We start from the raw sequence: 25,257 nt of genomic DNA, 5'->3' as shown, positions 1-25,257 counted from the left end.
ATGGCATTCTTTTACAATTTTTTTTAAGATTGGTAGTGATATCCTCTCCTTTGTTCCTGATTTTATTAATTTGGGTGTTCTTTCTTGGTCACTGTAGCTCTTTGTCAATTTTACTGCTTCTTTAAATTCTTGGATCATCTTTAATGAGCTGTTTTATTTCACCTGTGCCAGGTTCTGCCCTTCTTTCTTTCCTCTACAGATCATGCTTCTAGAGTTGCTGGCAAGTAGGCTGGCAAGTGGCGAGAGGCCCAGAAGTTTCTGGCACAGCAGACTTTGCTTTTATGAGCCACTGTGAATCAAAGAACACACTGTTTACATGTCTCCTTAGGCACCATGAAGCAGCCTCTTGGAATCCAGGCTCAAAGGGGTTGAAACTGCTCAAGGCCTCTCCCAACATCAAGGCCTGATAGCATTTGACCTGCCTGAAAGGCTTCCTCTGAGGGCAATTAGTCAGCAGCCTGGACAGGCTCTTGAAGGACTACCCTCAGAAAGAAGACAGCTGTAGGCTCGCTCAGAAGGGAGACATGGGTTTCTGCCAGCTGAATACCCACAAGTACCACATGATCCTGGGTCTTCCCAGGCCTTGGGAAGGGGCAGGCTTTCTCCTTACCAGGTACCTAAGCTCTCACTTGCATCTCACGGAGAAGCAGCCTTGTACACTTCCTTTGCAGATTCTGGAGAACCCATGGCCTTTGTGCACTCTCCAACCTTGAATGCATGCCTGCTTTAGTTGTTGAGTTAGCTCAAGGGAGGGAACCAGGAAGGAGAGGGGATCAGAGACATGGGGTCTGTGCATACCCACCATCTGGCCAGGATTCCTACAGCCATCGCTGGAGTACCTCTGAGTATTATTTCTGGTTTTCTGTTTATAATTGTTGTCTCCTTCAGGACCACCACTTACACATATATGTAAGGTTTTTCTTGTCTGCCTTCAGTATTTTCATATTTCTTTCTCATTCTTTTATTCTTAATCCATTTCAGTTTGTTCAGTTTTCTCAAAACAACTTATCTGTCTTGCCCCTGAGTATTAGCCTTGTCGATTCTCCTCCTTGGTGCCCTTGCCCTGTGAGTATACCTCTGTTCTAGGCTAAAGTGAAACCTAGAAAAAAAGAATGAGGCTTCTTAAATATGGAGAACATAGCTACTCTAGAATAACAAATACTTTAAAATACGTTCTAGGTTGTCTGAAACTTCTTTTTGCAGAGGTAAATCACCAGATTAGCTCATATGTACATTTTACATGGAAGAACAGTCGGTCTTTCATGATTTCTACTTTGGCCTTATTGCCAGCAATTAAAATCAAAAGTGCATTCCTCAACCACAGAACATGCCAAGAAATAATAAAAATGTCAGATTGTATTCAGATCGCCTCTCATTACATTCAATAACCTTATAGGTAATATTAACTTCGTCTAGCTCCATTCTCTTTAAACCAAGTCTCATTCCTTAGTACCCTTTATTCTCCTGCTTAATTGGGTTTGGATACTGTTTAGCCAGAATTTTTCCAGTTTCAAGTAAGGAGAACCAACTGAAAGCAGGTAAAGCAAAAGGAGATTTGACTTGCTTCAATAAGTAGTTACCCCAGAGTTTGACCTTGAACTCAGGATCCAGAAATTCACATGGCAGCATTAAGACTATTTCTCTCTTAGATCTTTGAGTTGGCTTCACCATGAGGCAGGCTATGTCCAAGCAAAGGCAAAGGTGGCTAGGCTTACATCACCACCCAGCTTGTCGGCTTGGAGAAAGAGAACCTATGTGAACCTCTGAAAGGATGTGGATTGGACTTTGAACCAGTTGCTGTGGCTGGCCTGCATCTCATGCACTCAGGAGAGAAAGGTAGAGCCTTACCAAGGTCTCCTAGAGATTGGAAGAAGCAGTTCCTAAAAGGAAAAGATGCAGAACAAGAGGGAAAAACAAGCAAACAAGAAATTTATTGGCCACTATTGAGACCTTATGTGTTTGTAATTTTATAACTCAATAGATTTTAATGATTTTCGTAAGTAAAAGGCCCTGCATAACTGGAAGGTTTGTATTTCTTGAAAAGAGTCTAAGAAGGTGTTTCTGGGCCAAATAGCTGCAGTGCTTGGAAAGAGCTATCTCATCAAGCTACATCTCTCTACCCCCTTCCACCAGCCAAGGAAAGCTCTGTTGCCATTTAAAGTATTCTTCCATTAGGGACAAAGTGTTATCGAGTAGTCCTATTGTGTCTTTTAACCTGTATGGATCTATGTTACGAATGAGTGGACACAAGGGATTTTAGTGCAACCATTAACGTATCTGGAATCCTTTTCCTCCTATCTACTCACCAAAATAGTATCTGCCTTCCCAGCTCCAGCTCCTTTGCTCACATGCTACACACTGTCCCACTTCCTTTCACTGGAAAAGGCAGTGAAGCTGTTCATATATGGTGGCTGCATGCTTTTATCATTGCTTTTCTCCCCCAGAAAGCCCTTACCTGCTTTTTGCAATAGGTTGCTGAGAAAATTTAAAACTTTCTCTGGTTCTGCAAGAAATACCAGTGAATGAAGAGGAGAATCCAGTAGATAATAAAGATGATTAGAGCTTGTTGGCAGTCATGTGCTACCAAGGAGATGAAATAAGGCAATTAATTACTCAGAGACCTCTAAAGAGCAAGTGCTAACTGGTAGGCATTTCTTTGTTTAATGCATTTGAAATCCTAGCTAGCTTAATTTTGCCTCAAAGAATTTTTCCTTCTTTTTCTTTTGGGTCTAGTAATGAAAGTATTAAGGTCATTAACATAAACTGAAAATGTCTTTCTTTTTAAACCACTTGCCTTTATTACTTCACTGGCTGAACAAAGTCACAAATGTCATATTCAAGTCACACTGAATTTACTGAAAATTTGAATGTGTATGACTGCTAGGGCGTGGTGTTACTAGGACGTTAAAATCATTGAGAATATATTTCTCACTTATCTCCCAAGCAAGACAATCAACACTGAATTTCATTTTTAAAAGAAAATAATTTTGGGGCGCCTGGGTGGCTCAGTTGGTTGGGCGACTGCCTTCGGCTCAGGTCATGATCCTGGAGTCCCGGGATCGAGTCCCGCATCGGGCTCCCTGCTTGGCGGGGAGTCTGCTTCTCCCTCTGACCCTCCCCCCTCTCATGTGCTCTCTCTCAAATAAATAAATAAAATAAAATAAAATAAATAAAAAAATAAAAGAATAATTTTAATAGCACCTTAATATGTTTCTTTCCAGACCTTTTTCTCATTTTTGTGTGTACAAATGTTTCACTTCAGTAAACATCTTTATACATACAGCTTTGTAGAGTCCTCAGATAGTTTCCTTAACATAAACCCTGTGGAAAGAAGCAAACTGTTATCAACTACCCGGTCCCAGCCTTGTGCTAGGTACTTGGCAAACCTATCTCATTAGTTCCCTGATGCCTGGGTTATTATAGTAGTCCCCCCTTATCTGTGGTTTCGCTTTTTGCTCTTTCGGTTACTCTTGGTCAGCTGTGGTCTGCAAGCAGATGATCCTTCTTCTGACTTATAGTCAGAAGGTCAAGAGCAGCTTAATGCTACATCACAGTGCCTGTGTCATTCACCTCACTTTATCTCATCATGCAGGCATTTTATCATCTCACATCATAAGAAGGGTGACATTTTGAGAGAGACCATATTTACATAACTTTACATTACATATACTGTTATAATTGTGCTACTTTATTATTGGTTATTGTTTTTAATCTCTGACTATGCCTAACTGATCAACTTTATCATAGGTATATATGTGCATGTATAGGAAAACACATAGACTATATAGGATTCAGGTCTATCTGCAGTTTTAGGCATCCACTGAGGGTCTTGGAACATACTCCCTCTGGATAAGGAGAGATTACAGTAATCTCATTTTGTTGATCTGGAAACAGAAAGGAGCATCAGTAGCTCCCCCGGTGGTACACAGATTTCTAATCTAGGTCCATCTAACTCCATACCTTTGCTTTTTCAAGGACATCATATTTATGTTCTCTCTGCTTCAACATATGGTTAAGAGCAGTGTCTGGAGGCACAATATCTTAATTCAGAACCAGATCCATCACTTACTTGCTATAGGACCCCCAAACAGTTAATATTTTCCTCTGTGCCTCAGTTTCTTCCTTTTGACAAGAGAAACCTAATAAACAGGTCTCATAGGGTTGTCATGGTGATTAAATAAAGTAATCCATGTAGACCACTTAGAACAGAGTCTGACCCATAGTTACCTTTGAAATAACTGTCAACTGTTGTTTCTATGTATTATTATTACTGTTAGTGTTGTTATTACCATCATCACCATCACGACAGTTTTTCCCCAAATATCCATGGCTTTCCATGTCATTCTAAAATGGAGGGTGGTCTGGATGACTTCTCCATACGATGCCTAAAGTTCATTCTAATACTATTATTTTATGTCTGTATTTTCATACCTGAATTCTCCTGGACACAGTATAGAGATACTGGTTTTAGCCAGTATCTTTTCTGACCTATTTTGAGTATGACAATCTGTTGAATTAAGATGCTGCTGAAGGACACTGCAGATTTATACTGAAAATGCAGCCTAATTGTTGACAATGGTTTTCATCTCATTTTCCATTTCTCTGTTATCTGTTGGTTGCTGATTTTTTCTTTCTCTCTTTTTCTTTCTTTTTTTAAACTCAGGGTACAACTGATCCTTCTGGAGGGACCTTTTGCAGAATTCTTGATTGCAGGAGGTTTAACATAAGTCCAAATTTGTAAGGAAAATGAAGCAGATGAGTTTTCTCATTGTTAAAAAAAAATGAATGCCTTGATGATATATTTGTTTTTCTTAGTAGGCTTCTGTCATTAAGATGGATGCTTGAGGATATATTGTTAGATCTTGTGTGGAACAGAGAGTTATTACTCATAGTGTACCAGATCTTAGCGTACTTGCATCACAACATGGAATATCATTTTACATTTAGATTTGCAGTTCCAGGGCCATTATCAGATTGCATTTTCGTATTGAATTACGAACAAAAATTTCATGTCACTAACACTTAATGAAATTTTAATAAGGTTGTGTTTTGATACTATTATTCAAATAATGTGTTTTGAATTGCTCTCCTTTGACTATATTTGCATTAAAGAGGAACTCGATTTGATTTGGTTCTTTGAAGTTCGCCCACTTTCTGGGCAGCTTTAAAAAGAAAGTAGGAAATTCAGTTTCTTCTCTGCAAGTCAGTAAATAGAAAAGGAACGCATTTGCTAAGATCTGCAGAAGTAATGGCAGCAGACTGCAGATGGTTTGAGTTAATGAAATGACTCATGTTGGCTATTAGAGCTGCCCAATTAAAAATATATACACAAAGTGCACACATCACAGATGATGAGGACTGACATCCCTGCGTTCTCTTTTCTCTCTTGAGCCCTAAGGCTAAGATATTAAAAATTAAGAAATTTAAGAGATTCACATTATTGCAGTTCTTGATCAGTGATGCCCCAAATTAGATGGGACTCTCTTGAGAGAGCACGTTTCTGTTTGTAGCATTCTTCTTAGCCATTTCTGCTAAAATTGTGGTTGTGGGCCCAAGGCAGTTTACATGAGCAAGTGCTTCCCGAAACGTAGAAGAAGACCTCACTGTAACGTGTTTTATGTGGTGGTTTGTCCTGGTTGTCTAGCAGAGGGAGTTTAATGCATAGACGATAAATACTGAAAGAATGAAAACGCGGTTAAGAGTCTTGCTTGCAAGGCAACGTTGCTTTTACCAAACATTCGTTTTTAATAAACTCTTAGGGGCATTAGAGAAAGTAACTGGTGGTAAATGGTTATGAGGGTCTGAACCTGAGCCGAGGGGAGGGCGTGGCGAAGGCAAACGTGGTTAGGAAATCATCTGGGTCTTTTATTCTTTTTACGTCGTTTTGTGTAGAAGGAAATGCTTTTACTTCACTTTCACGCTCTTACCGTCCTCCTCACCTTACTGTTCTCCCACATTCAGACTTTGAATTCCCTTCACCTAAGAATATTCGCGATTTTAGAACTCTTAATACTCATTTTCTGCAGTACTTGCCTGAGCCCTTGTGGTCCTGAGCTTAGCCGCACACTTGCTTAGTTTTGGTTCCTGTTCTCTGTCCGGGTGGTTTGGCGAGGACACCACCTTAGGTTCCACCGAGAACCACAGCTAAGACTCCACGGCTTTCCGCCGACGCGCCGCGGCCGGGGAGACGCCCCCGACGCAACGCGCAGTCTCCGCCGACGCAGGCGCGGTCTCCGTGATGCAACGCGCGCCCCCTCTGGCCCCGCCCAAACGTGCCGCGCGCCAACCCACAGTTCCCGCTGCGCGCTGCGATCCCGCCGCCGCCGCCGCCGCCCGTTAGGGCTCCCGCAGCCGGGGACATGTTGCAGAAACCGAGGAGCCGGGGCCGGCCTAGCTCCCAGGCGGAGAGGGACTGGGGCCGCGCTGCGGCCGAGGAGGCCCCGAGCACCTCCCGCGGGGCGGGCAGCTCCCGGGAGGCCCGGAGCGCATCGTCGCAGGGCGCCCGCCGGGCCGCGGCCTCCCCGGAGGTGGGGCCCAGGTCCCAGCAGCAGCTGGAGCTGAAGGTGGCCGAGCTGGTGCAGTTCTTGCTGATTAAGGACCAGAAGAAGATCCCGATCAAGCGCACTGACATACTGAAGCACGTCATCGGGGACTACAAGGACATCTTCCCTGACCTCCTTAAACTGGCCGCCGAGCGCCTCGAGTACGTCTTCGGGTACAAGCTGGTGGAACTGGAACCCAAAAGCAACACCTACATCCTGATCAACACCCTGGAACCGGTGGAGGAGGATGCCGAGGTGAGAGGCGACCAGGGCACGCCCACCACCGGCCTCCTGATGATTGTTTTAGGTCTCATCTTTATGAAGGGCAATACCATCAAGGAAACGGAGGTCTGGGACTTCCTGCGTCGCTTAGGGGTGTACCCCACAAAGAAGCATTTAGTTTTTGGGGACCCAAAGAAACTTATTACCGAAGAGTTCGTGCGGCAGCGTTACCTGGAGTACCGGCGGATACCCCACACTGATCCTGTAGACTATGAATTACAGTGGGGCCCCCGAACCAACCTGGAAACCAGCAAGATGAAAGTTCTTAAGTTTGTGGCCAAAGTCCATAATCAAGACCCCAAGGACTGGCCGGCACAGTACTGTGAGGCTTTGGCAGATGAGGAGGCCAGAGCCAGACCTGAGACAGGTGGCCCAGCCCCCTCCTCTTGAAGTCTGAGATAGATTCAGAGGGACTTCTGGGGAAGGTCAAAGGCACTGGGTGAAGGGTTAGGGGTGGGAGGGAGCATATTTCCGTAACGCTTAAATGTGTGTGGCTCTAGGATGTGTTTGCAAACATACGTTCTCTTTTAATGTAAGTTACTTGGTTCCAGCTTTTCACTTTTAAAAATATTAGGAGGGGATTTTGGTTTGATTTGTTTTATCGTTGTATATTTTGGCGTAAAAATTTTGCTACCATTATACAACTGATTGAAAAACTTTGTACCGTGATCTGGAACAGGTGTTTAAAAAAGAGCACATCGGTAAATTGCTTTGGCGCCAAGAAAATAAAAGCGAGGTGGTTATTATCTGGTCTCTTTAACAGTTTGTAAGTTAAAATAAAAACCTTTATAAATTAAAAAAAAATGTAATTGTCCATATCCTTTTTTACCTTAGGACAGCTATTTTATATTTATATATTTCCCATGTATATAAGCATTATGCATGGTCTAAGTAATGTACATATTGTGTTTTCTCCGAATAGCAATTTTTTTTTAATATTCGTAATTATCACTCGGCTCTGTGACCATTTAGTGCCATATGGTTTTTTCTTTTTTTTCTTTCTTTTTTTGTGGCTATAATTGTAATAAATAATGTATCTTTGAAGCAATTAGGCGTTGTGCATTTTTCAGTCATGGTTCATGAGATACTAATTTCATGATCCAAAACCAGCATCTTAAAAGCATTTTTTTCTTGCTACATATTATTAAGGTAAATAGTGTTTTGTAGAAGTTGGCTTACTTTTATATGTGTGTGTGCATATTGGATCATGATCTAAAATAGAAAATAAATTTCTCACTGGGTACAAAAAAGTGGATAAAACTGTTAGTGATTAACCATGCCTACTTGGGAATCAGACTTCCTGGTTCAGATCCTCGCTTCACATAACTAGCTGTACGAATTTAGGCAGGTTATTTGTATACAGATGTTTCCTCACCTGTAAAATGAGCTGATGATACTCATGCTATGTGTGATAATGTAATTAGATTTTGGAAGTATATGTAAAGTTCCTGGTACAATGCCTGGTGTGGAGGATTTTAGTTGTTCACTTTGTTCCTTAACTTTTTAGATTTGTTTTTTAATCTTGGTCTGGCGTAAAGTTTGTATTGGGGGGTGGTGCTTGGAAAGACGTAACTCACGGTATACTGTGAGTATAGCCCGTATAAAGTAGAGCAGGACAGTGAGACAAAAGATCTCCCCTGGGCTTGAGAGCTAACTGTATAGTGAAAAGGTATGGGTTTTGAGGTTGTCTGACAAACGGAATTTGAATTAGGGCTCATGCTATGTCAGCATGGTGATTTGGGGTACATTTTAAATTCTCTGAATCTCAATTTACCTGTAAGATGGGAAAAACAGTAACTATATCATAGTTTTTTGCATGGATTAAATGAGTCTGAAGAAAAGAGCTTCCAATCTCTTCCCATTGTATTCCTCCATAGCCTCTGGCAAAATGCTGCTTATATTCAGAGACTCAACAAATAATTTTTCAGGGGGTGAATAAGTATAATTGTTTGAGAAGGTACTACAAATTAACCCTGAAATGAGATAATTTAGCTAAAAAAAATGAATTCGATCAACCCTGGACTAAATGCCATCTAGAAGAGTCTATGGTGGGTTTGTAGTGGTATGGAAGAATGTGATAGGTTACTGTGTTTTGTTTTGTTTTTAAATTTTATTTATTTGACAGAGAGAGACAGAGAGGGAACACAAGTATGGGGTGTGGGAGAGGGAGAAGCAGGCCTCCCGCCGAGCAGGGAGCCTGATGTGGGGCTTGATCCGAAGGCAGATGCTTAACCTACTGAGCCACCCAGGCACCCCAGGTTACTGTGTTTTATTTCATTCTCTTAAATTGGAATTTGCATTTATTTCATCAGTGGGATATAATTGGTCCTCAAAGGCATTGCTTCTTGGTTTGCATTTTATTTCAGTGTATAAATTACCTTGTGATTGAGCATCCTGCTTACTGGTCCCTTACTTCACTAACTGCTTTCCCTTCTGGAGTGTTTTAGCACTGGTATTTTCATCTGTATGGTGAAAACTATCATTACGCAGAACCCACGATCAGTTGTCTGAGGCAGATCTCTTCTCCCACACTTTTCCATAGAGATGTTAACAGTTTACCAATTTAATGAATTATCACCATTTTGTTTCAGATTTTATTTTTTACTTATTTAAAATTTTTATTTATTTTAAGCAATCTCTACATCCAACATGGGGTTTGTACTCACCATGCTGAGATCAAGAGTCACATGCTCTTCCTACTAAGAGATTTTTTTTTTTAAGGTTTTACTTATTTATTTGACAGAGAGAGACAGGGAAAGAGGGAACATAAGCAGGGGGAGTGGGAGAGGGAGAAGCAGGCTTCCCGTGGAGCAGGGAGCCCAATGCTGGGCTCGATCCCAGGACCCTGGGATCATGACCTGAGCAGAAGGCAGATGCATAATAACTGAGCCACCCAGGCATCCCCCCTACTAAGATTTTAAAATGTAAAATGTAAAACATTACAGGCCAGATGAAGCCCTGTGTCTTTTTACCCTTCCCAGAGGTGTCAAAAGTTTGTGGATATCATTCCATTGTATGATATAATGCTTTTACCCCCTCCCACACACACACACACACACACCCACATACACACATATATGAACAATATATAGTAGCATTTTATGAGCTTTTATGACATACAGGGCGCATTATACTATACTCCTGCCACTTGCTGTTTTTTTTTTTTTTTAAAGATTTTATTTATTTATTTGACAGAGACACAGCGAGAGAGGGAACACAAGCAGGGGGAGTGGGAGAGGGAGAAGCAGGCTCCCCGCAGAGCAGGGAGCCCGATGTGGGACTCGATCCCAGGACCCTGGGATCATGACCTGAGCCGAAGGCAGTCGCTCAACCGACTGAGCCACCCAGGCGCCCGCCACTTGCTGTTTTAACTCACCTTGTATATGACATTTAGCCACAACGGTCTGATTTATTGTTTATAGTTGTTCTTTCATGTGGAGAAAAAGTAACAGTTTGTTTATCTATTTCCTAATGGTTGGACAGTTTCTTTCCAATTTTTTGCAGTTTGCCTGCAGTGTATACTGCTTCCTTAGGCACATGTGAGTTTCTCTAGTCAGAAATAATTAGAGCAATCATGGGGCATTGCCAAATTGCTCTTGAGCTTGTGTTAAATTACAATCTACCAATATTTTAGAGTTCTTTTTCACTGACCCCCCTTATAAAAATTAGCCCTTCCAGCCCTACTGTGGGTATGTAGTGATAATTTATTGTAGTATTAACTTGCACCTCTAGTTTACTAGTGACATTAAGTATCTTTTGGGGGTTTTTTTTGCCATCAAGTTTTATATCTGTTAGACTTTTTCTATTTTTTATTGATTTGTAAGATTTCTTTATATATTCTGCATATTAATCCCTTGTCATATCTAGTGCAAACAGCTTGTCACATTTCACTTTTTTTTTGGTCATACAGATGATTTGGTTTTAATGTGTCAAAATCATCAGTGTTTTATTTTTAAGGGCTATGCTTTTTGTGTAGTGCTTTAAAAAAAGTCTCCCTGATCCTAGTAAGTGTTAAAAATTTTTGATTCTCACATTTATGTTTTTAATATGTCTTTGTATATGATATGAGGTATGGATATAATTTTCATTTTTTTCCTATATGGATTGCCTAGCACCAACTTCTTATAGTTTATCCACAGTGATTTATAATATGCTCTCTATTATATACATCTCCCATATAAATGAATTTTGGCTGGGGCTAAATCGATTTGTATGATTTCCTATTCCTTTGCCAATACCATGCTATTCTAATTCTATGGCATCATAATATAAGGGGTTTTTCTCCTTTTCAATTCTTACAGCTTTTATTTTGGTCTTGACTTTTTGCATTGGCTTAGAACTGCAATACATTCTTTTTTTTTAAGTGGCACACTAGGCCTCAAGGATGTTCCTGATTTTAAAGGGAATCATTTTTAAGGTTTTGTATCAACTATGTTTGCTTTTAGTTTTTTTTCCCTATAAATATCTTTACCTGTATTTTTAAATTTCCCCCCTGTTCCTAGCTTGCTTAGAGATATTTAGAAAAATTATAATAGTTTTTTTAAAATTTGTATCATGTTCTTTATTAATATGCTAATGTGATTAAATTTTTGTTTTTACTCTGTAAATTCAGTATACTTTTTAATGAAGTTTAGTAACACTGATAGGTTTTTCTGATATCTAACAATCCTGGGGCAAATCCTTCTTGTGGATGATACATTTTAAAACAATTTGTTTTTTTATTTGCTAAAAATTTATAAATTTTGGTTTTGGTCATAAGGGGAATTAGCCTCTAATTTTCCTATATTGTATTGCATTATTGGCTTTGAGATTACACTTATTTTTTTATTTATACCCATACTTACAGAAAAGTTGCAAGCACAGTGCAAGGAATTTTATCCTCCCCCCCCCCCCCCGTGCTATTTGAGTGCATTAGTTATCATGTTTCTTTATTCTCCTTCAGTCTGCAAACAGTTCCTTAGTCCTTCTTTGACTTTTATGATCTCCACACTTGAGGACTACAGGCTGTTATTTTGTAGAACATCTGCAGTTGGAATTTGTCTGCTGTTGCTTCATGATCAGATTCAAGTTATGCATCTCAGCAGGAATACCATAGAAGTGATGCTGTGTTTTTCTCTTTTGGATCCTATCAGTGGCACAAAATTTCAATTTGTCCTGTTGTTTGGTGATTTTGATCACTTTGCCTAAAGAGGTTTTGTTTTTGTTTTTTACCATTCCCCTCCTCTGTGAAATTGTCTGTGTCCCTTTGTAATAAATGAATAAGTTACGTGGAGATACTTTGAGACTTTGTAAATATTCCTCACCAAATTTTCAATTTATTCATTGTCTATTTTTGTCTGTGTAGACTCATGGGTTATAATCTTTTACTATCATTATGTCTTTTGATACTCAAATCATCCCTGATTTGGCCAGTGGGAACCTTTTTAAGCTGACGTGTGTCTTCAGCATGCCCCCATCATTCTGAGCACTTCCTTACTTTCTGGATCTGTCTATTATCTACTGAAAACTCTGAGATTACATTGATAACATCATTTCCATTCTAACACCACACAGTTCTTCTAGTTCTGCCCCTCTCTATATTTGTACCTATCTTCTCTCCAACAATGAGTAACTCAGATCCTATTATCCTTACAATGTTGATTTGCTCAATCCCCCTGTAAGTAACCAGTCTCCTTTTATGGCTGCTACACCCTCCCATATGGGGATGCCCTTTGCTCCCCAGTGCTGAGCTGACATCCCACAGGAACTGCCCTTCTCTGAGGATACACCCACCTGTCAATGCCTGGGCCTCCAGCTCCCTCCCGGGCCCCTTGCCTTTCACTCCCCTCCCACATGTATCTTGCTCTGTTCCACTTCATGGCTTTAGCACTGAATTGCCCAGGAAATAGAAAACATTGTTCTATTCTCGTAACTGAGTTGGGTTGCTTTTCTTTTGCCATATTATAAGATTACATGTTTTTGAAGGTTTTGAAGAAATCCACCTGTAAAAGGCTGTGGGCCTGGTATTTTTGGTGGGTAGGTTTTTAACTCCTGATTTTATTTCATTAATGGGATGTTCGAATTTTCTCTTCAAATTACTTTCAGTTACTTGTGGGTTTCTAGAAAGTGTTTTCATCTATTTTCTGATGTATTAACCAAGTTTTCTTAGTATTTTCCTTTGATTTAAACATAATTAAAAATAAACATCTTGGGGCACCTGGATGGCTCAGTCATTAAGCGGCTGCCTTCGGCTCAGGTCGTGATCCCGGAGTCCTGGGATCGAGGCCAGCGTCGGGTCCCTGCTCTGCAGAGAGCCTGCTTCTCCCTCTCCGTCTGTCTGCCACTCTGCCTACTTGTGCTCTCTCTCTATCTCTCTGTTAAATAAATAAATAAAATCTTTAAAATAAATAAATAAAAATAAACATCTTCACTTACATCCACCTTTGCATTCTCAGCACTATTTTAGCTTTCACTCTTTTTTTTTTTTTTTTTCATTATCCCCCTAGAGCCAGTTTTGCCAGGAGTTTTGGAATGGGGTCCATTGAGATTTCATATGAATCTAGGTGTTTTTAATATAATACAAATTCTTGGTTTATATTGGCACATAGCTTTACTTTTAGCATGTAAGTAAAACATTGTCATTTATTCCATAACTATATAGAGAATTGTCAGTGTTGCAAGGATCCTATTATTATGAAAACATGATGAGAAAAATGGGATTTTTCATTATTTCCTTCCCGTTTATTTAACAGAGCAAATATTAAATTGACTGGCTATTTTGGAGCTCTGTTGTAGTTTACCCAGCCTTGGGATACTCCAAAGTTTCTGAATATCAGAATCCTGTTCTCTGGTTATAAATTGTCAAGCCCTAAGGGTAGTCAGGGGGGATATAGTGAGCTTCCATACACATTTCTAGGTCTGTTTTATTTGTTTTGTTTTATATGGGAAGAAGCAGATTTGAAAAGGGTTTAAGTGTTATGCCATATGAAGAAAGGACATACAAACCATCTAGAAGTAGTATAATGACACAGCTTGAAGACTGCAAAACAGGCTAATTTCTAAAGATGAGCTGGAAGTGAAACTTAAAGGAAAAAGCTGGCCTTTCATGGGAACAGAAGAACACAATGACTGTGTTTATTGGTGAATCTTTTCTTTTCATGGTAGTTGTCTCATTTTGTACCCTTTTGTGAGCGTTTCTGTTTTTCTCACAGGGAAATAGCAGGCCTACACAAGTACCCTCTAAGACTTATTTGGCAATTTAGATTCTCATTTTAGGCATTTTTTTTTTAAAGTAACAAATGTGTCATTGTTTCTTGCCCTTATATAGGATATATTGTAGTTAAATGTGATCGATCAACTGTGTTTTGGAATGTGTGGAGGCAGCAGACATTGATTCCTAGGCTCCAATTCCTATGAGAAATTACTGAGTTTATGACAACTCTAGCCATCATTTGTTGGATTTTTTCCCCCCTGTGTTGCTCTGCATTTGCATTTAGCCCATTATATACTCAGACCCCTTTAATATCTCATTTACTAATACGTGATGTATTTTGTCTCACAAGATACACTTTAAAGGATTGATTAGCTTTTCTGGTTTCAAAAAATTTTCACTGTTAGACCGATAATGTGCCTGAATACACAGATGCGTGTTTAACAACTTAATTTTTCTGTCTTGGTCTCAGATGTTCAAAATAGTTTTTCCTTATTCTAGGACCAAAGTTCATGGAATCAAAGTGGAATTTAAATGATTCTACCACAAAATATCAAAGCTCTGTAGTCACCAAGAATGTGTGTTCATTGCTTACTTGGGATTGATCTGAAAGTTTTAGAAATCTAAGTAGAAGAGTTTTCTATGGACTAGAATCGTATCTTGATGTCCACGTCCCCAGACTAATTTCGGTCTGTACTAACACTTGGAATTGGGTCTAGGAGAGCCACCGCAGCAGTATGATCTGTGAAGATGTAAAGGCAAAGGACCTTTCCCAGGTCAAAGTCATTCCCTAAAATACACCAGATTGTGGGCAGTCGGAGTAGAGTCTGGGTGATTTTCCTGGACCTTGACCAGAGAGGAGAGTCTGCATCTATTTGTTTTGGCATCCACACCACTTTTTACAGCATCTGGCTCCTGGTATAGGCTCAAGATAGGCTGAGTGAGTTAATGAATGAATGGTCCATTAGTCCCCACTGCACAGTTTTATTAGTAAGAGCTGACATTTAGTCATCTTGTCCTCTGCTTGGCACATATGCAGGAAGTGTTTGATGAACTGTCAAGCTGATCTTCAGTGACATTGTTTCTTCCTCCGCCTTGCTTCTTGCAGATACTCATTTCCATTTCGGTCATGGGGCAGCTGCTGCTTATGGATTTCTCCCCACAACCTCATATTCATTCAGTAAACATTTTTTCAACACCTCCTGTAGACCACTTGCTGAGAATGCAGTTGTGGCCAGGATACACACAATCTCTGCTTCAACAGCAGAGAATCCAGCCTCATCTACAGGCGTCAATGAAGGGCATCTCAGAAGAGGTCTCAGTATCAGGTGATGGCTTAGGGATGAGCAAGAATCAGGCAAAGGAACCAAGAGGGTAAAGCAGCATGTTTTGGGAAAAGAAAATAATAGAACAGAACCTTGGATTCCAGGAATTAAAGGATACTCACTATGGCTAGATGGTAGAGGGTGTGGCAGGAGACACAGCTGGAAACAGGCTGAGGAAATAGGCAAAGACCAGGTCAGCAATTTACAAGGTTTGCTGGGCCTTGAAAATTCAAACCAAGGAGTTTTATTAAGGCAAGGAGATGCTACTGAAGAGTTTTGAGCAGAGGAGTGACATCTTTCATTCATTCATTCATTCATTCATTCATTCACTCATTCAATAAATATGGATCAATTGCCTAGCTAGGCTCTTGTGGTCATCAGTGAATAAAACAGAGATCCCTGCTCATGATAATCCATTTATATTTTAGTAAGATTATTCTGGTCCCAGAGTCAAGGAAGTCAAGACTGGAGGCAGGAAGAACAAAGAAAAGCCATCCATGGAGACTCAGGTGATGATCATTGAAGCTGTAGAATGGCACCAGTGGGGATGGCGAGATTTTCTATATAGAATTAACAGGACTTGATTTGTTAGGTGCAGTCAGAGTAAGGGAGAGTGAGTCAAAACCCCCTCATACCCCGAACGTGGGAAATTAAGGAGGATGGTAATGCCAGTAGTCGGATAGCATTTCAGGAAGATTTTCCTGATTTCGATTTTCTATGCTAAGTGAGTGTGAGAAGCCTCTGAGCTGTCCAGGTGGACATGTTGAGCAGACAGTTGTTCATATATGGTAGAACAGGTTTGGGAGGGAGACAAAAATAAGAGTCATGAACATAAATGGAGCCATATGTCATGTTCTTAGATAAGGTAACACAGAGGGGATTTACAGTATACGAGCAATAGTATATGGATGTTGTGGCTATTAGGGATGTTCACAAATCATCAGGTTCTTTCTTTTTTTTATGTATTTATTCATTTTATTTTTTGGTAGATATTTTTTTTTATTAACATATAATGTATCATTTGTTTCAGGGGTACAGGTCTGTGCATCAGGTTCTTTCTTTTCGGGGCATTTGGTAGGACTGTACTTCTTCATCCCTTTGGATGTTGAGTGTGGCCATGTGGCTTCTTTGGCAGATGAAATGTGAACAGATATTGCGTGTGACATCTCCAGCAGGAGCTTTAAGTTCCATGGCTGAGATGATGATAGGAGCAGCACTGAAGTGAAGCCTTCATTGGCTTGAGTGCCTAAGTGAACCTAGGGCAAAACCCATTTGACTTGTTTTGGCCATGTAACAGAAGCAAAAAATACACTTCTGTTGTGTTAGGCCTCTGAGATTTTAGAGTTACTTTTAACCTATCCTATCCTCATTGGTCCAGAAATTGATCCAGAAATCCTACCCTGATACAGAGGAGGTTGGAAAGATAACTAACGTGTTATGTAATGGAAAGGCATTTGGTAAAAGTGACTTTTGTGGTAACTTGAAGAAGCAGATCATACACCTAATGAACCTATAACTCTAAAGTTAGAAAACAGAACACTGGTAGCCTGAATGTTGGTGCCGGTGGCTGCATCTAGCAAAAATTTGAGGAAAGAGACAAAATTGGAAAACACTTGGCTAGTATGTGTTCAGGGATAAATAGAGAGAATCCAGAAGTGTATGGATATGCAAGTGCTTCTGAATCCCCAACCAGTGAAAAATAAAATGGAGAGACAAAGGCAAATTAAGCCACATTCTTGGGGCAAAGATCAAATCCATGGTATAGTTGTCACCCCCGTTGTCAAAATATATGAATGTATTACAGTGGTTTAGGATGAAGGTTTAACTAGGGGTTGGATGTCCAATATTTTTAAAAGGACAAGATGAGACAAAAAAGTTTAAATGTGGTCTGTCCACCAAAAGCATGAAGACCCAAAGTACACAATCAAGTTGAGAGAGAAAGGGAAACGTGATGGGAGTAAATGTATATATATATATATAAAGCAAATCTAAGATATATGCCTAGAAAACAAGTAAAGGTGGCTATAGGCACAATTCCAAACGAGACTAAATTTAAAAAAATATCCCTAACAATAAAAAATAAAACAAATGAATCTGGGTTCCCAGTCAGTAGCATAGCCATGCATAAAGGAACCCTGGTGACTCTAAAACACCATAATTTGACCACTTTTTCTTGGTAGAATGTACTCTAAGGATAGAAAGAAATATAAAAATCTTAAACTATTTTCAATAATCATGTTTTTGATGCTAGTATTAGTATTGTTATTTTGAGACTGTTGTGTGGCTATCATGAGATTAAATCAGTTGGATAATTGTAATGAGAAATAAGGTTTCTGGCATGGTTGGAAGGAAATAGGGACTTAAGGTTGAGGTGATTAAGTAAAAACCCTGTAGTTTTTAATTTGAATTTGAATTTGAATCAGAGACATCAATATGTTATGATATAGGGGCGCCTGGGTGGCTCAGGTGGTTAAGCGACTGCCTTCGGCTCAGGTCATGATCCTGGAGTCCCTGGATCGAGTCCCGCATCGGGCTCCCTGCTCGGCAGGGAGTCTGCTTCTCCCTCTGACCCTCCCCCCTCTCATGCTCTCTGTCTCTCATTCTCTCTCTCGCAAATAAATAAAATCTTAAAAAAAAAAAATTTAAAAAAATATGTTATGATATATTGTATCTAACAACTGAAAGTACTGAAAACCATGACCAAGTAGCAAGGGCACCTTTGGCATGAAAAGTGTGGTATCTAAAATACCATTCTCACTGAAAGGAACCAGGCTGTACTGGAGAAATGGCTGGTTCCAGGCCTGGGGCAGGGAATGTGTGTGACAATCTTGGAACATCTTGTCATACTAGAAAGCAAGAAAGCTTTCAGAGTCTACTAGAGTGGTGTCAACTTGAATTGACTCTCTCTTGCTAATGACTCCAGTGATTGAAACATATGGAATTTGTTTAAGTTTGTGGCTCATAATGAATCAAACACACACACACACACACTAAACAAACAGTACCTTTGGAGGATGCTAGGGACCCAACTAATTTTTTTTTTTTAAAGATTTTATTTATTTATTTGACAGAGAGACACAGCGAGAGAGGGAACACAAGCAGGGGGAGTGGGAGAGGGAGAGGCAGGCTTCCCACTGAGCAGGGAGCCTGATGTGGGGCTCGATCCCAGGACCCTGGGATCATGACCCGAGCTAAAGGCAGACGCTTAACGACTGAGCCACCCAGGCACCCACCAACTACTTTTTTTAAATAAACATCTGTCAAAGATTATATTTGACTCATTATTTAATGAGGGAACCAGTAAAATGGTACAACCAGTTCAAAGGAGAATTCAAGCAATGTTCACACATAGGCCATCAGAAATGCTGAAATAAATTTACCAATAGATATAAAAGTGGTCAGCATCCATAGGGTGGCAACCATTGCATTCCACCAAACAAAATTCATTTATGTTTCTATTATCAAAAATAAGTTACAGGGGCGCCTGGGTACACTAGGCAGGATATCCAGTGTTTTTTTTTTTTTTTCTTATTTGAAAGTTTTTAACAAGTTTTTATGACACTCTCTCCCCTCTTGATCATATTATCTTAAAGATTATTCTTTTATTTATTTATTTTTATTATGTTATGTTATCACCATACAGTACATCATTAGTTTTTGATGTAGTGATCCATGATTCATTATTTGTGTATAACACCCAGTGCTCATTACAACACTTGCCCTCCTTAATGCCCATCACCGGGCTACCCATCTCCCCCACCGACCTCCCCTCTGAAACTCTCAGATTATTTCCTAGAGTCCAGAGTCTCTCATGGTTCGTCTTTCCCTCTGATTTCCCCCCATTCAGTTTTCCCTTTCTTCCTGTAAGGTCCTCTGTGCTATTCCTTATGTTCCACATATGAGTGAAACATATGATAACTTTCTCCGCTTGACTTATTTTGACAAATCAGGAAAAAATATCCAATGGAAAAAAGTCTCTTCAATAAATGGTGCTGGGAAAATTGGACAGCTATATACAGAAGAATGAAACTCGACCATTCTCTTATACCATACACAAAGATAAACTGAAAATTGATGAAAGACCTCATTGTGCGATAGGAATCCATCAAAATCCTAGAGGAGAACATAGGCAGTAACCTCTTCGACATCGGCCACAGCAACTTCTTTCATAACACGTTTCCAAAGGCAAGGGAAACAAAAGCAAAAATGAACTTTTGGGACTTCATCAAGATAAAAAGCTTCTGCACAGCGAAGGAAACAGTCAACAAAACAAAGAGGCAAACCAAAGAATGGGAGAAGATATCTGCAAATGACATTACAGATAAAGCACTGGCATCCAAGATCTATAAAGAACTTCTCAAACTCAACACCCAGAAACCAAATAATCAAGCCAAAAAATGGGCAGAAGACATGAACAGACACTTCTGCAAAGAAGACATACAAATGGCTAACAGACACATGAAAAAATGTTCAACGTCATTAGCTATCAGGGAAATTCAAATCAAAATCACATTGAGATACCATCCTACACCAGTTAGAATGGCAAAAATTAACAAGTCAGGAAACAACAAATGTTGGAGAGGTTGTGGAGAAAGGGGAACCGTCTTACACTGTTGGTGGGAATGCAAGTTGGTACAGCCACTTTGAAAAACATTATATAGGTTCCTCAAAAAGTTAAAAATAGAGCTACCTTATGACCCAGCAATTACACTACTGGGTATTTAACCCAAAGACACAGATGTAGTGAAAAGAAGGGCCATATGCACCCCAATTTCATAGCAGCAATGTCCGCAATAGCCAAACTGTGGAAAGAAATGAGATGCCCTTCAACAGATGAATGGATAAAGATGTCGTTCATATATACAATGGAATATTACTCAGCCATCAGAAAGGATGAATACCCACCATTTGCATCTACGTGGATGGAACTGGAGGGGATTAAAGATTATTCTTGATCACAAGAAGTTTTGTTTCAGGGCACCTGGGTGGCTCAGATGGTTAAGCGTCTGCCTTCAGCTCAGGTCCTGATCTCCAGGTTCTGGGATCGAGCCTCATATCGGGCTCCCAGCTCAGTGGGGAGTCTCCTCCCTCCTCTTCTGCCTCTTCCCCTGCTTGTGCTCTCTCTGTCTCAAATTAATAAAACCTTTTTTTTTAAATTTCTTTAAAAAAAAAAGAAAAAGTGTTGTTTCATTAGATTTAGCCTAATTATTTATACAGGTGCAACAAGAATATTAACTAACTATATAGGCCTGAGTTTATTTGGTAAATCTAGCACCATGTCAACTAATTATATTGAAATTTGGAAAATAAGCAAAGAAACAAACACATATTCTGATTTTCCTATATGAACTGGACCCTAGGGTAAAAAAACAGTTAATGAAGGCAGAGGACCATAAGGGAAGAGAGCCAAAAATGAAACAAGTCAAAACCAGAGAGGGAGACAAACCATAAGAGACTCTTAATCTTAGGAAACAAACTGAGGGTTGCTGGAAGGGAGGGGAGTGTGAGGGATGGGGCACCTGGGTGATGTACATTGGGGAGGGTATGTGTTGTAATGAGCACTGGGTATTATATAAGACTGATGAATCACAGACCTGTACCCCTGAAACAAAAATACATATATCTTAATTAATTGAATTTAAATAAAAAAGAACTGTTGATGAGGAAAAGTGTTCTATATACTGATCCCTGGGAATAAAGAATGAAGAAGAAATGATGGTGTTATACTAGAACAATTTTGGAATCCCTAACAAATTAATGGTCTAAGCAATCATTGAAAATGGCTGCCAACATCATAGACATTATTTGCCTTCTATTAGTCTGAATTTGATCAAACGTCTTTGTGTAAACACCATATTACAAGAAATCTAGAGAATGGGGAAATGTTAACTAATAGGAGGAGACAGCAAAGTTTAGACTGTAGAAAACTGTAAAGGACAAATTAACAGGACTCTTCAATAAATTTCATGGAAGAAAAAATACAATGGATGGGAAAACCCATAAAATAAAAAATATCCAAGATGCAAATAATCAGTTGCACTATATGGAACTCCTTTGTATCCTGTGTAAACTGATTCAAAAAAATTTTGAGAGGGGGCGGAGCAAGATGGTGGAGGAGTAGGAGACCTGGATTTCGTCTGGTCTCAGGAATTCAGCTGGATAGGGATCAAACCATTCTGAACACCTACAAACTCAACAGGAGATCGAAGAAAAGAATAGCAGCAACTCTCTGAACAGAAAAGCGACCACTTTCTGGAAGGTAGGACGTGCGGAGAAGTGAATCCGAGGCAATATTAGGGAGGATAGACGGCGGGGCAGGGGCCTCCATCGGCAGCTTCTGGCAAGTGATAGAACCACGGAGCACAAAATCGGAACTTTGAGAAGTCAGCTCCCCTGAGGGAAGTCACTCCAGTGGCTAAGCGGGGGATGGAACTCTCGTGGGACAGTGTGGTCTCAGGACCCTCGGGGTCACAGAAAGAACGGGGGTGCCTGAGTGCGGCAGAGCTCCCAGGTATCGGAGCAGGGAAGCCGGCTGCAGAGGCGGAGCCCAGGCGCGGGCTCTCAGCTCGGGGTGGCCATAAACCGTGATCCGCGGCACCGTCGGGCCCCTGCTCCTCCAGCAGGGACCCAACAAGCGGCAGATCCGGGGAGACTCACTTCCTCCCCCGGGAGGAGCAGCGCGGGAGGGCACCGCAGGGATCTGCTGGGTTTGGAGACTCCACCCGGGGTCGGGTGCCAGAGATAGAAACGCGCGGTCACAGGCCGGTTGAGCACGGAGTACGGCCGGAGACCGGGGAGACGGGGGTGACTGACTGCTTTTCTCTGGGGGCGCACTGAGGAGCGGGGCCCCGAGTTCTCGGCTCCTCCGGGGCGGAGATTGGGAGGCCGCCATTTTCACTCTCCGCCTCCAAAGCTGTACGGAAAGCTCGCAGGGAACAAAAGCCCCGAGAGCAAACCCAAGCAGATTACTTAGCCTGGATAGGGCAAGGGCGGGGCAATTCGGCCTCCGGCAAAGACATTTGGGAACCACGGCAACAGGCCCCTCCCCCAGAAGATCAGCGAGAACAGCCAGCCAAGACCAAGTTCACCGATCAATGAGAACGGCAGAACTCCAGCACTAGGGGAATACTGCACATAGAAATCATGGCTTTTTTACCATGATTCTTTAGTCTTTCAAGGTTAATTTTTTTTTAGCTTTTTTTTTTTTTTGAGTTTTTCTTTTTCCCTTTTTCAACCAACATCTTATCAATCCCTTTTTTAAAAAACATTTTAATTTTGCATTTTTAGAGTCATATTCTATCCTTTCATAGTAGTTACCCTTATTTTTGGCATATATATATAAAAGTTGTTCTCTCTTTAAAATTTTGAGATACAGTTTCTTCTGACAGATCAAAATATACCCTAAATCTCTAGTGTATGGTTTTGTTCTACTCTCCTGCCTGATTACATTCTCTACCTTTTTTTCTTTTTTTTTAATCCTCTTCTTTCTTTTTTCAAACAACTTATCAATTCCTTTTATAAAATCTTTTATAATTATCCTCTTTACATTAATATTCATCCCTTCATCATATCAACCCTTATTTTTGTACATATATAAGTTTTTCTTTCTTTAAAATTTTGGGAGGCACTTTCTTCTACAGACCAAAATACATCCAAAATCTAGTGTGTGGCACTGATCTATGCAACAGCCTGATCATATTTGATCATATTCTGCTTGTTTTGTTTTGTTCTGTTTTTGTTTGTTTTTATCTTTTTCTTTTTCTTTTTTTCTCTTTTTCTTTTTTCTTTCTTTCCCTTTCTTTTCCCCCAGTTTCAGGTCTTTTCTGATTTGTTTAGAGTATATTTTCTGGGGATGTTGTTACCCTGTTAGCATTTTGTTCTCTCATTCATCACTTCTCCTCTGGACAAAATGACAAGACGGAAAATATCACCTCAACAAAAAGAACAAGAGGCAGTACTGACTGCCAGGGACCTACTCAATACGGACATTAGTACGATGTCAGAACTAGAGTTCAGAATGATGATTTTAAAGATACTAGCTGGGCTTGAAAAAAGCATGGAAGTTATTAGAGAACCCCTTTCTGGAGAAGTAAAAGACCTAAAACCTAACCAAGTCAAAATCAAAAAGGCTATTAATGAGGTACAATAAAAATGGGGGCGCTAACTGCTAGGATAAATGAGGTAGAAGAGAGAATTAGCAATATAGAAGACCAAATGATGGAAAATAAAGAAGCTGAGAAAAAGAGAGATAAACAACTACTGAATCACGAGGGCAGAATTCGAGAGATAAGCGATACCATAAGACGAAACAACATTAGAATAATTGGGATCCTAGAAGAAGAAGAAAGAGTGAGGGGGGCAGAAGGTATATTGGAACAAATTATAGCAGAGAACTTCCCTAACTTGGGGAAGGAAACAGGCATCAAAATCCAGGAGGCACAGAGAACCCCTCTCAAAATCAATAAAAATAGGTCAACACCCGACATCTAATAGTAAAACTGACGAGTCTCAGAGACAAAGAGAAAATCCTGAAAGCAGCTCGGGAGAAGAGATCTATAACCTACAATGGTAGAAACATTAGATTGGCAACAGACCTATCCACAGAGACCTGGCAGGCCAGAAAGGACTGGCATGATATATTCAGAGCACTAAATGAGAAAAATATGCAGCCAAAAATACTATATCCAGCTAAGCTATCATTAAAAATAGAAGGAGAGATAAAAACCTTCCAGGACAATCAAAAACTAAAGGAATTTGCAAACTCAAAACCAGCCCTACAAGAAATATTGAAAGGGGTCCTCTAAGCAAAGAGAGAGCCTAAAAGAAACATAGATCAGAAAGGAACACAGACAATATACAGTAACTGCCACCTTAAGGCAATACAATGGCACTAAATTCCTATCTTTCAATAGTTACCCTGAATGTAAATAGGCTAAATGCCCCAATCAAAAGACACAGGCTATCAGATTGGATAAAAAAACAAGACCCATCAATATGCTGTCTACAAGAGACTCATTTTAAACCCAAAGACACCTTCAGATTGAGAGTGAGGGGGTGGAAAACCATTTACCATGCTAATGGACACCAAAAGAAAGCTGGGATGGCAATCCTTATACCAGCCAAATTAGATTTTAAACGAAAGACTGTAATAAGAGATGAGGAAGGACACTATATTCTCCTTAAAGGGTCTATCCAACAAGAAAATCTAACAATTGTAAATATCTATGCCCCTAACATGGAGCAGCCAGTTATATAAGGCAATTAATAACAAAAGCAAAGAAACACATTGACAACAATACAATAATAGTGGGGGACTTTAACACCCCCCTCACTGAAATGGACAGATCATCTAAGCAAAAGATCAACAAGGAAATAAAGACTTCAAATGACACACTGGACCAAATGGACTTTACAGATATATTCAGAAAATTCCATCTCAAAGCAGCAGAATACACATTCTTCTCTAGTGCCCTGGAACATTCTCCAGAATAGATCACATCCTAGGTCACAAATCAGGTCTCAACCGGTACCAAAAGATCTGGATCATTCCCTGCCTACTTTCAGACCACAATGCTTTGAAACTAGAGCTCAATCACAAGAGGAAAGTCGGAAAGAACTCAAATACACGGAGGCTAAAGAGCATCCTACTGAAGAATGAATGGGTCAACCAGGAAATTAAAGAAGAATTAAAAAAATTAATGGAAACAAATGAAAATGAAAAAACTGTTCAAAATCTTTGGGATACAGCAAAGGTAGTCCTAAGAGGAAAGTATATAGCAATGCAAGCCTTTCTAAAGAAACAAGAAATGTCTCAAATACACAACCTAACCCTACACCTACAGGAGCTGGAGAAAGAACAGCAAATAAAGCCTAAACCCAGCAGGAGAAGAGAAATAATAAAGATCAGAGCAGAAATCAA

General features: G+C 40.1%; 2 protein-coding genes across 13 annotated transcripts in view; both read left to right on the top strand.

Annotated features, from left to right (window-relative positions):
* Nucleotides 1–25,257, top strand: part of FAM189A1 (family with sequence similarity 189 member A1) — a 480,663-nt gene that overhangs the window by 325,002 nt on the left and 130,404 nt on the right. The gene's annotated exons all lie outside the window — the stretch shown is intronic.
* NSMCE3 (NSE3 homolog, SMC5-SMC6 complex component) lies at nt 3,213–7,872 on the top strand. The gene has a single exon (XM_035023986.1). The coding sequence runs from the start codon at nt 6,360–6,362 to the stop codon at nt 7,212–7,214; it is 855 nt and encodes a 284-aa protein (XP_034879877.1). The 5' UTR covers nt 3,213–6,359; the 3' UTR covers nt 7,215–7,872.

The sequence above is a fragment of the Mirounga leonina genome, unplaced genomic scaffold (genome assembly GCF_011800145.1).
Source record: "Mirounga leonina isolate KUSES-001 unplaced genomic scaffold, KU_Mleo_1.0 Mir_178, whole genome shotgun sequence".
In the NCBI taxonomy this organism is placed as follows: Eukaryota; Metazoa; Chordata; class Mammalia; order Carnivora; family Phocidae; genus Mirounga; species Mirounga leonina.
This window is presented reverse-complemented; position numbering and strand designations above follow the sequence as displayed.